General features: G+C 45.6%; 1 protein-coding gene across 6 annotated transcripts in view; it reads left to right on the forward strand.

Moving 5' to 3' along the window:
* Positions 1 to 12,705, forward strand: part of LOC147117761 (uncharacterized) — a 292,045-nt gene that overhangs the window by 168,308 nt on the left and 111,032 nt on the right. For all 6 annotated transcript variants that reach the window (XM_085989014.1, XM_085989013.1, XM_085989012.1 and 3 more), the window contains exon 13: positions 1,745 to 1,839. In XM_085989014.1, coding sequence (XP_085845140.1) covers positions 1,745 to 1,839 — 95 coding nt within the window. The remainder of the gene's footprint in view (positions 1 to 1,744; positions 1,840 to 12,705) is intronic.

The raw sequence follows: 12,705 nt of genomic DNA on the forward strand, positions 1-12,705 counted from the left end.
GGATAAAAAGGAGAAGTCTGGCAGTAGTCACTGGAGTAGCAGCAGTAAGGCCCAGAGTCCCAGGATGGAGATATAGGACCTCGTGGCCTCCTCTCCATCCAAAGAGGCTCCAATCACCTACCTTTGGAGGCCGTTTTCTCGACTGAGATTGACAAAATGTTTACCCAAATTCTTCTTTGGAGCTGTTTTGCCCCTTTAAACTTTTGCCTCTGCTTCTTCTGGTGCTGTAGTGGCAATCCCACTGCAACACCACCAGGATTTTTCTTCTGACAGTGGCAGGCTTCCACTTGGTGGCAGGAATCCCACTGGGAGCTCATCCTACATGCTAAGTCACTCTTGAGTGAGGAAAATGGGTTGGGGTCACTGCAAGGTCAGAGTGATAGGTGGAAATCCTGCATTGCCGGAAAGAAGTCTTGCTTCCCTCAAATCTTCCTCAGGAAGCATAAGATCCCTGTGGTGATTATTCTTTATGTTTAGTAAGAAGTATTGTGATTGGTTGTTTGTTTCCTGCCTTGGGATATATGCTGTAATCTCATTGGTAGTTGATGTCATGTGATTTGTGGTGGCCATCTTAAATTCAGTTCTTTCCAGCCTTTAGTTGGGACTGGGTGTTGAAAGATGTGCTACCGGATTTTTAAGTTAATAAAGCCTAGATTAGAAAGGCAAATCTATTCTTTATTTCAATCCCACACACCCTCTTTCTTTTCCAGACTCTTTAAATTCCTCTGATCTTAATCAGATAAATAAATGTCAAGAGCCACTGCTCATTGAAAAATTAAGATACTAAAGCGCCCCGAAAAAGTTAGCGCCCCCGCGGCTGATTTTCCCAGGTAGTGCCCCGAGAGGGAGGAGGGGCGCTACTGGAATCGCCCCGTGTCCCTCTTGGGGTGCTGTGAGCCAATATCGCGGCGCTATGTGCCGCAGCGCCACGTCGTGCAGCGGTACTGCAGGCCTTCCTCCCCTTATTAAAGGGGAGGGGCCTGGTGCAGCGCATCCCGGCGCCCAGCTGAGCCACCGGGGATCGGGAGTGCCGACAAACGAGCCCGGCACTCGAGAGGAGTGCCGGGCCCACGGAGAGCAGCCGGTACCCCGTCATGGGGACTTCACGGGGGCCGGGGACAGCAATGGGGGCAGGTGCTGGCAGGCGGCCAGCAACAAAAATGGCCGCCTGCCACCTCCCCTTTAACTAGCACCGCCCCGGCAGCAGGTAGGCCCCCCTGACCCTGGTGGACATAACGTCCGACGGTAAGTCGGGGGGGGCACCACCCAATATTACAGCCGGGGCGGGAGTGGGGCGCTGCACATGGCAATGACATCATTGCCGGTGGTGCGGTGCTGCCGCTAATCTCCCGCTGAATTTCGTGGGAGGCGTTAATGGCGCCGCGCCCAGGCGCTAGTTGATTTGCGCCCCGTTAGCGCTCTTTTAGGTGCAAATCAACCGAATTTAGCCCCCGAACAGGTTGGTTTTATGAAATCATGCTCCCAAGCAGGGCGTTTTACCCACTAGAGGATATATCAGGAAATCATGGGAGCCTTCTATGATTTTTCACATGGAAATTAACAGATGGAAAAACAAGAGAATCGTACCCACAATTTCCCGATACATTTTTCTATCCAGTGAGGCTGTCTGATGGAGCATACATTTGTAAAATCAGCTCTTGGATCAAGCAAGATAAGTGATTTGTTTGCAATTTAAGGTTATGTGACAAAATCTGTTAATATGTATGTTTTGCTATCTTTTCAGCTCTGCAGAGCCATCATTGAAATCAGAATTAAAAGAAACTGAGGTTCCAGTATTTGAACTTCCTCCATGGCTAGCACTGATTCAGGCTAAGAACAGTAAGGCAGAATAGTTGCAAAAATACTGTTGAGTCAAAAACATATTGGCCCTGAAAATTTATGGGCTGCAATCCCATTACATCAGAATTGGTGCCCTTCTACCGGATTTGCGAGGTCATTTGGAAGGAATTTGCATAGGGCCAGTGGGCACCTGTACCACAACAGGTGCATCTCAGGTGTCTGCTTGCCCAGGCTGCTAGAAACTCCTACGTCTGGCTGCCATTGGAGGGGAGTTCCTAGGCTCACCCTATAGATCTCAAGCAGTCCTTCCATTAGTCATTATGTAAGGGGACTGCCCAATTAAAAAATAACCCATGTTCCTGTTCTTTCATGTGGTAGGCTGTTTCCCCGTCCCCAGCCCCATCGCCGCCCACTTGCCCCCCCCCCGCCCCCGCCCCGCCACAGCCCCTGGCACTATGGGGCTCACAATTACACTTATGAAGGACATTATGCTTCATCTCCCTCGGCATACCAACCTCCAGAAATACACCGAGTCTCTTATGGGCTGGGGAATCCAGAAGCTCCGGTGTGGGGTCACCTTGCTCCCAACCCCAACTCCACTGACATAGCTGGCCTCATAAGGAATGGATGGAGACTGCATCACTTACAAGGCCTACTGATTTCCCAACTAGGTTTGGGACCCAGTGTATCTAGGTCCTGACTATTTTCTGAATGGTTTTGCCTAACTCCTGTCAGAGTTGCTGCATTTGAATTAAAAAAACTTACCCTGTAGGCTGCAAGTACACTGGGTGGGAAATTCCTTGGGACTGCTCCTGCTCTGACAGCATTACTTCGCCAGCAGCTCCAAAGAATTTCCCAACCTCTGATTTTTTCCCTGCAATCTATCCTCAATCCAGCCATCTAAAGTTTGTTTCAATTTGTATTAACACTCCTAGGCTAATAGCAGTGAACAACAGAAAACTGCTAAGGATTGTTAGTGAAGTTTACCTCGGATATCATAGGAACAGGAGTAGGCCATTTAGCACCCTCGACCCTGTTCCGCCATTCAATTAGATCATGGCTGATCTATGGCATAAGTCCATATACCTGCCTTTGCCCCATATCCCTTAATACCTTTGGTTAACAAAAATCTATTAATCTCAGATTTAAAATTAACAATTGATCTAGCATCAATTTCCGTTTGTGGAAGAGTTCCAAACTTTTGTGTGTTGAAGTGTTTCTTAATTTCACTCCTGAACGGTCTGGCTCTAAATCTTAGACTATAGCCCCTAGTCCTGGACTCCCCAACCGGCAGCAATAATTTCTCTCTATCTACCCTATCTGTTCCCCTTAATATCTTGAAAACTTCATTCAAATTACCCCTTAACCTTCTAAATTCTAGGGAATACAACCCTAATTTGTGTAATCTCTCCTCGTAATTTAACCCTTGGAGTCCAGGTATCATTCTGATAAACCCATACTGCATTCCCTCCAAGGCCAATATATCCTCCATAAGTTGTGGTGCCCAGAACTGCTCACAGTACACCATGTGTGGTCTAATATCACAGGCAGCGATAGATGGCAGAAATATTAAATAATTACTTTGCTTAAGTATTTACCAGGGAGACAGAACAGGTGGACATGATATCGGATGATGAGATTAGAAATGAGATAACTGCATTTAAAATAAAGAGGAGAAATAGTAAATAAACTAATCAAGCTCAAAGAGGATTACACCTGTGCATTTTAAAAGAATCTAGGGAAGAGATAGCAGAGGCATTACTACACATATTTAATAATTCGTTAGAACAAGGTGTAGTGTCAGAGGACTGGCGGATAGCTAACGTAATACCTATATTTAAGAAGGGAGATAGAACATGTTCAGGGAACTATAGACCAGTTAGCTTAACATTGGTGGTAGGAAAAGTAATGGAATCCCTAATAAAGGAGAAAATAGAAGCACCTCTAGAAACCAAAAATATAATAATGAATATTCAGCATGGATTTCAAAAGGTAAAGTCTTGCTTGACCAACCTCATTGAATTTTTTTGACGAGGTAACAGTGAGAGTAGAAAAGGGTAATACAGTAGATGTAATTTATCTAGATTTTCAAAAGGCCTTCGATAAGGTATCACATAATAGACTAATAAATAAGGTCAGAGCATGCAGAGTCAGGGGACAAGTAGAATGGATAGCTAGCTGGCTTCAAGACAGAAAGCAGAGAGTAGGGGTAAAGGGTAGCTATTCAGAGTGGCAGAGGGTGGGAAGTGGTGTTCCACAAGATTCAGTGCTGGGACCACTGTTGTTCACAATTTATATTAATGATTTTGTCTTTGGAATCAAGAACACAATTTCTAAATTTGCAGATGACACCAAATTGGGGAGGATAGTCAATACTGAAGAGGACTGCAACAAAGTACAAGATGAAATTAATAAACTTGAAGAATGGGCATATAATTGGCAAATGAATTTCAACACAGATAAATGTGAGGTATTACAGTTTGGTAAGAAAAATAGGAAGGTCACATCTTACTTGGAGAATACGAATCTAAGTGGGGTAGAAGAGCAAATGGATCTATGAGTACAAATACACAAATCACTGAAAGTAGTTGCACAGATTAACAAGACCATAAAAATAGCAAACCAAGGTTTATTTCTAGAGGGATTGAATTGAAAAGTAGAGGAGTTATGCTAAACTTGTATCGAACCTTGGTCAGACCACACTTGGAGTACTGCATACAATTCTGGTCGCCATATTATAAAAATAGAAACATAGAAGATAGGAGCAGGAGTAGGCCATTCGGCCCTTCGAGCCTGCTCCGCCATTCAATGAGATCATGGCTGATCATCCACATTCAGTACCCTGTCCCTGCCTTCTCCCCATATCCCTTGATCCCTTTAGCCTCAAGAAATATATCCAACTCTTTCTTGAATATATTTAATGAACTGGCCTCCACCGCCCTCTGTGGCAGAGAATTCCACAGGTTCACCACTCTCTGGGTGAAGAGGTTCCTCCTCATTTCAGTCCTAAATGGCTTACCCCTTATCCTTAGACTATGACCCCTGGTTCTGGACTCCCCGGCCATCATAAACATCCTTCCTGCATCTAGTCTGTCCAGACCTGACAGAATTTTATAGGTTTCGATGAGATCCCCTCTCAATCTTCTAAACTCCAGTGAGTATAAGCCCAATCTACACAATCTCTCCTCATACGTCATTCCTGCCATCCCAGATATCAGCCTGGTGAATCTTCGCTGCACTCCCTCCATGGCAAGAACGTCCTTCCTCAGGTAAGGTGACCAAAACTGCACACAATACTCAAGGTGCAGTCTCACCAAGGCCCTGTACAACTGTAGCAAGACATCCTTGTTCCTATACTCGAACCCTCTTGCTACGAAGGCCAACATACCATTTGCCTTCTTAACCGCCTGCTGCACCTGCATGCTTACCTTCAGCGACTGGTGCACAATAACACCCAGGTCTCTTTGCACTTCCCCTTCTCCCAATCTATTGCCATTCAAATAATAATCTGCCTTCCTGTTTTTGCCACCAAAGTGGATAACCTCACATTTATCCACATTATAGTGCATTTGCCATGTTTCTGCCCAATCACCCAACCTGTCCAAATCGTACTGGAGTTTCACGACATCCTCCTCACAGCTTACCCTCCCACCCAGCTTTGTGTCGTCTGCAAATTTGGAGATATTACATCCAATTCCCTCGTCCAGATCATTAATATATATTGTGAACAGCTGGGGTCCTAGGACCGATCCTTGCGGTACCCCACTAGTCACTGCCTGCCACTCAGATATAGATGCACTGGAGAGGGTGCAAAAAAGATTTACAAGGATGATACCAGAAATGCGAGAGCATACCTACCAGGAAAGGATGAACAAGTTTGGTTTCTTTTCTCTTGTAAAGCATCTGTACAATAAACTGTGCTTTCCTGTCACTCTCCGCACCATCATTACAGTTGAAAGGCACTCTGACCCCTCATTGTTCAACTTCCATTTCTGAGCACACATGGGCCAACTCTTTGAATCTTTGACATCGCATTTCTTTAATATAATTGAAATAACTAAGAGAAACGTAACACTGTATTAGATCAAAACACCCAAGTGACTGCCCTTGTGACTATTTGTGTGTTAATTTTCTCTTACGCATGCTTCTACATGGTGCTTTCCCTGTGGCTTCAGCAGATGTACAGGCAGCTTGCTCACTTCCATGCTGTGCCTGCTTAGATGCCTTTGGCGGGCGTCCTCTGGGTTTGCTGGAGAGCACCTTGCTGCACATCAGTGGGGCCATGAGGACCTGTCTCTGTACTGACAGACCTCATAACAGGGACGTCCATGTACCTCTGGTTCCTCTCCTCAATAGATGCCCATCTATCCTCCATAGCTGACCATCTATTTAGAAGAGTCACCATGTTCATTTGAGTCAGGCGATTTATGTTCTCCATGGACATTGCCATCCTTTCCATGGCAGCACCTACATTCGCCATTGCGTGCACTACGGCATTGCTCATGTTTGAGATGGACTCCTCCATTCTCTGCACACTCACAGTTACTGTGGTTGCAAACCCTGTCAGAGACTCCTGCACTTGCCCCTGAAGCTCCAGCGCCGCTCTCTTTCTGGATGGCCCCAGAGGCACAGTGTCCACATGCGGCTGAGCAGAGCTAGGACTGTCCCGCATCCTCCGACGAGGATTCTCCTCTGCTGTCCCTGTCTCCGCCATCTGCTGATGTTCACTTGTGAGCTGCGATACACTAGCTGACAACACTATCTCGCGAATGACCCACCGAGGTATGAGTTAGACGTGATATTAACGTAGCAGATACTGCCTGTTGTGCAGATGATCAGAACTCAATCTGATATCATATCAGTCACTCATGAAATCTAAATGAGAGGGTTGCAAATCTATTCTGTCACCAGCTTGCTCTACTGTGTCCATCTCTCTGTCCCCCACTTCCAGCTCCTCTACACCTCTGCCGATCTCGATAGCAGCCTCCTCAGCGTTGGTTAAATGCGCCATGGAAGGTGGCCCTCCTCCTGTCCTCTCCCTCTCTTATTGTGGGCTCTCTTTTCCTGCAATGAGGGAGACAAGTGGAGTTTGAGCGAGAATGTTGGAGTGAGTGTAGAGAATCCTTAGCATAGATGCTTAGAGGGAGACAAAGATGTGCCAATACCAAGGGCCCTCCCTGTGCGTTATTCGTTGTTGCCATTGCATAACAATGAGAGCGAGTGTGAGGGGTGCATAGTAGAATGGTGAAGTGAAGTGATTCTGTACATAGAGAGAGAGGGATGGTGATGTGCCTTCAATAACCACAAAACTAGAAGTTATAGACTTTAACAAGTTGGCTTTTAATCACTAAGATCAGAGCTAACATCTCAACACACTGACTGGCTCGCAGGAATGAGTCATACAGATCCTGGGATCTTTATGTAAGAGAAGTCAGGGGCGGAGCCAAGAGCCAAGACCTGGAACATTCCAGGTTAGTCAGGAAAGAGGAAGTGAAACTATACACCGTGTGGGGGAGGGTAATATACATGAGTGCAAAACGAATACAGGCAAGCCAAACACATTTCATTACAGATGGTTAAGGGCGCAAGGGATGTAAGGGTAAGTTGGGATGTGCATTATAGAAACATAGAAGATAGGAGCAGGAGTAGGCCATTCGGCCCCTCGAGCCTGCTCCGCCATTCAATGAGATCATGGCTGATCATCCAAACAGTCCCTGCCTTCTCCCCATATCCCTTGATCCCTTTAGCCTTAAGAAATATATCTAACTCCTTCTTGAATATATTTAATGAATTGGCTTCAATTGCCTTCTGTGGTAGAGAATTCCACAGGTTCACCACTCTCTGGGTGAAGAAATTCCTCCTTATCTCTGTCCTAAATGGCTCACCCCTTATCTTTAGACTGTGACCCCTGATTCTGGACTCTCCCGCCATCGGGAACATCCTTCCTGCATCTAGCCTGTCTAGTCCTGTTAGAATTTTATAAGTTTCAATGAGTATCCCTTTGTAATTGTATGCTTTCATCTACACTGCTTACAATGCCGCCTATCTTTGTGTCATCAGCAAATTTGGATATGTGGCTTTCTATCCCATCATCTAAGTCGTTAATAAATATGGTGAATAGTTGTGGCCCCAACACAGATCCCTGCAGGACACCACTAGTTACATCCTGCCAATTAAAGTACCTACCCATTATCCCTACTGTCTGTCTCCTGCCACTCAGCCAATTTCCTAACTGTGTCAATAATTTGCCTTCAATTCCATGGGATTCAGTCTTAGTTAACAGTCTCTTATGAGGGACTTTATTAAATGCTTTCTGGAAGTTCATATAAATAACATCTATAAACATTCCCCTGTCCACTACTTTAGTCACCTCTTCAAAAAATTCAAGCAGGTTTGTCAGGCATGACCTACCTTTTACAAATCCATGTTGGTTCTCTCTGATCAGCTGAAAAGTTTCAAGGTATTCAGTCACCTGTCCTTAATTACAGACTCTCGTAATTTCCTGACAACAGATGTTAGACTAGCTGGTCTATAATTCCCTGGTTTCCCTCTCTTACCATTCTTAAGTAGCGGAGTGACAAGCGCAATTTTCCAATCTAAAAGAACAGTTCCTGAATCGAGAGAACTTTGGAAAATTATAGTTAGAGCATCTGCAGTGTGCTCACCTACTTCCTTTAAAACTGTGGGAAGGAAACCATCTGGTCCTGGGCATTTGTCACTCTTTAGTGCCATTATTTTCTTCATTACTGTTAATTTGTTAATTTTGTTGAGTCCCTGATTCAATATTAGTTATCCTTGGAATTTCTGGCATGCTATCTTCTTCCTCTACTGTAAATACTCATGCAAAGTAATTATTCATCATGTCCGCCATTTCCTTATTATCATTGACAATACTACTGATATTAGTTTTCTAGGGGCCAACATTGCTCCTGACCAACTTATTTTTTTCTAATATAATTGTAAAAACATTTTGTGTTGAATTTTGATATCCCTTGCAAGTTTATTATACTCCTTTTTGCAGCTCTTACTATCTGTTTTGTCACCCTTTGCTGTTCTTTGTATCTTTCCCATTTGGCAGGATCTGTGCTATTTTTTGCATTTTTGTATGCTTTTTCTTTTAGTTTTATGTTGTTTCTTTAGTCGTTCATGCAGAAAATTGGTTTTAAATTTTTCTGCATATCCATGCATAAAATTGCTTTCAATTTTTTTGGTAAGTATCTAGGACTGTATATCCCTAGTTTGGTATTGCTTAAGTGGCAACTCTTTTTGCAAACAGGCGATATCCAGGCTGAGTGGATTGACAGCAGAATCAGGAGTGCTCACAGTTACCTTCGGTAGTGAACAAACCACAATTTCCTCCTGTTAAACATTGGGAAGATCGAAGGTATTGTCTTTGGCTCCAGCCAGGAACTCTGTACCCTTACCACTAATGGCTGGAGGGTCAGGATGCATCGTCTTGTTGGGGGTGGGGGGTGCTAGATCTTGCAGGTCTCACTTTTAAAAGAATGATGCTCACAGAACATCAAACATTAGTTCAGGCATTGGGGGCCATATGAGACAGTGTAATGCAGATGGTGGCTCGGGTGGAGGAGTCCACTACCAACATGTGCAGGACTTCGTAGCAGTTTCATAACACTACAATCCACCATGGAGTGTATGGCAATTCCAGGACTATATGCAGTGAAGGCCATACCAAAGAACTTAAGGGCAGTCTGTGCTTTCTTCATGGATGACTTCTGCCATAGAGATTTAGGGTGCCGGATCAGAGAGGGCTGCTTTTTCTGATTTTGACAGATAAGGCAGAGCTTCATTAATGTCACTGGTAATATTAAGTCTGCTTTCCTGCAAACCAGTGGCCATGTTGAGACAGTTCCTGGAGCTAGTGTCGTGGCAGCAATGACATGAATGAAGGTACTGTAAAGAAACCAGCACACACGTGTTATCGCACCAGCCCTTTCCGAAGCCCATATTTGTGGCAGAAAGAAAGCAAGCCCTGACTGCCCATGTAGCACAAGGGGTGCAACCTGCAACCTGTCCTTCTCAGGACAGCTGCCATGATACAAGGGCCACTTCATTCCAAGAGGCTTCTATTGCAATACAGTATCCAACTACTTTACGAGCTCCTGCCACTGATAGAATGCCTAAGAGGAGCACAAGGCTAAGAGCACTTTCTTAACATAACATAAGAAATAGGAGCAGGAATAGGCCACTTGGCCCCTCGAGCCTGCTCCACCATTCAATAAGATCATGGCTGATCCTGGGCTCAAAGCCACTTCCCTGCCCGCTCCACATAACCCTTCACTCCCTTATCTTGCAAAAATCTGTCTATCTCCACCTTAAATATATTTAATGACCCAGCCTCCACAGCTCTCTGGGGCAGAGAATTACACAGATTTATGACCCTCTCAGAGAAGAAATTCCTCCTCATCTCAGTTCTAAAAGGGCAACCCTTTATTCTGAAACTATGCCCACAAGTTCTAGATTTCCCCACGAGGGGAAACATCCTCTCTGCATCTACCTTGTCGAGCTCCCTCAGTATCTTATTTGTTTCAATAAGATCACCTCTCATTCTTCTAGATCCCAATGAGTATAGGCCCAACCTGCTCAACCTTTACACACTTTTTATACACTGGAACCAAGGGAAAGTACTGTAGAAAAAAATAATAGACACACAGACCTCCTTTAAAATCCTTGTTCTCTATCATCTCCTATGCACCGCCTGAGTTCCTTTCTGAAATATCCTACCTTGCATTGGTCTCTGCCGTGAGCAGCTCCTTACCCATCTTCGTTCGCCTTCCCCTTTCTCATCTGAATTCTCCATCTCCCTGCCCTCTCTAAAACTCTTCCTTTATATAAAGTCTCCTACCCATATTCACAATCATTTCCTCTGACTTGCCATCTCCTGTGGCCTATCTATTCCCATGGACTGAATCACTGATGAGGCCAACTCCAACTACTTCCTTCTATCCCTCACTACCAATTTCCTTCTTTGCTCCTTCAATCCCACTTCATTCTGTTTCTCCCCGACATTGCTTTCAATCACACTCTAATTCAAAACTGACTGGCCTTTGACCTTCTATTTGCTTTGATATCCTGCTGTTTTGTGATTTGCATAGCCACTCCCTTATTTCTAATTTCGATGTCCTTGTCCCCAGCAAAACTTTTGACTATTCCCAATCCATCCTGGTCCCCTGGTATAGCCCTGATTTAACTTGGAGTGGGGGCCAAGGCCAGTGCCAAACCCTTGTGACCTTGGCAGCCTGAGGCCCAGATGATTTTACCTCCCAGGCCTCATCTATATGCCCCTGATCAGTCGCCCACCTGAAACTGGCAGAAAGCAGCAGCTGGCCAATGGGCGGGAATGGAATACAATAGCAAAATACTGCGGATGCTGGAAATCTGATATAACAACAGAAAATGCTGGAAATACTCAGCAGGCCAGGCAGCATCCGTGGAGAGTGTTGTGTATGTACCTTTAAGAGAATAACTGGTCTCAGACTGCAGTACCGGCAGTGACCACCCCTGTATAAAAGGCGCTAGTGAGCCTCTGTAGTTTCAGTTTCCCGATTGACTTCAATTAGTAAAGACTTGTTTTGTTCAACTCCTGCTGTCCGTGTCTCAATCATTCACGGACATAATACTGGCGACGAGCAGATACGAACTTACCTACAGTCTGCACCACCTCCTGGGATCCATTCCTGCAGCAAAGTGAGCAGAGGTCGAGGCCATAAGGAAGAAAGAAGCAGTAGAAACGGGCGTCGACCGTGGGCATCCGCCCCTGTGTTAGCGGAGTTGAAGATTGCTGGAGAAGCTGTCGAAAGCGGGGCCTGGTTCCTGTCGACGGTGCTTCAGCTAATCGGGCTGGTGGCAGGTAGTACACTGATCCTTCCTGGGCTGCGGCGTTCGCGAACTCGAGTGGGTGGCTTGCAACGGGGCCGAGCAGCATTGTCGGGAAGAGGAGAGAGAGAGAGGGTGGAGCACACAGGGCGCGGCCGGTGCTACGAAGCCGGGCTGCGTATAGACCCGAGAAGAGGGAGGCAAGAGCCCCACAGGGTTGTTCCACGACGGGAAAATAATAAAAAAAGAAATATTAAGCGCGCAAGAAACCGCGAGGAGCTGCAGGTTGCAACGGGAACCGCGGAAAGCAGCGCTAGCAACAGCGGGGAAGAAGGCAAAGCGCGGGAGGCGCCATCTTAATCAGCGGGGAAGAAGGCAAAGCGCGGGAGGCGCCATTTTGTTAAATCGGGGAAGAAGGCAAAGCGCGGGAGGCGCCATTTTAGATTTGCAAGATGCCGAAGACTGGCTGTATCACTGCCTTTGATAATACAATAGAGGACTGGACCGCGTATGTGGAAAGAGTCGAGGTATATTGCGAGGCAAACGAAATAGCCGATGAGAAAAAGGCATCGGTATTGCTAAACTTAATGGGCGCTAGAACGTACGGCCTATTGCGGGACCTGATTACTCCAGCCAAACCGAAAGCGAAGAGTTTTAACGAAATTGTTGCTGTCCTACAGGAACACCTAATAATAATAATAATAATAATTCAACTTTATTGTCATTGTACAATGCACAAGTACATGAACAACGAAATGTGATCTTGCAAGCTCCCATGAGTCCAGTACAAATAACATTAACATTAAACATAAATAGCACCGTCCTGGGAGAAGCAAAGCCGCTGCGTCTGTGCGCGCCGCCATTCCATTTCCACCATTCCTCCTGTCCGACAATCTTCAGCCCAACGACCGGGCCTAAACCCTGCACCGCTGTTGATAGCAGAAAGATTTAAATTCCACAGGAGAACTCAGCATAAAGATGAGAGCAATGCTGAGTACCTTACGGAACTACGCAAGCTATCAAAGCACTGCCAGTTCAGAGCAGGACTGGCAGATACCCTACGGGACA

Source organism: Somniosus microcephalus, chromosome 5 (genome assembly GCF_052327205.1).
Source record: "Somniosus microcephalus isolate GS21.2 chromosome 5, FLI_Smic_1.0, whole genome shotgun sequence".
NCBI classification, from domain to species: Eukaryota; Metazoa; Chordata; class Chondrichthyes; order Squaliformes; family Somniosidae; genus Somniosus; species Somniosus microcephalus.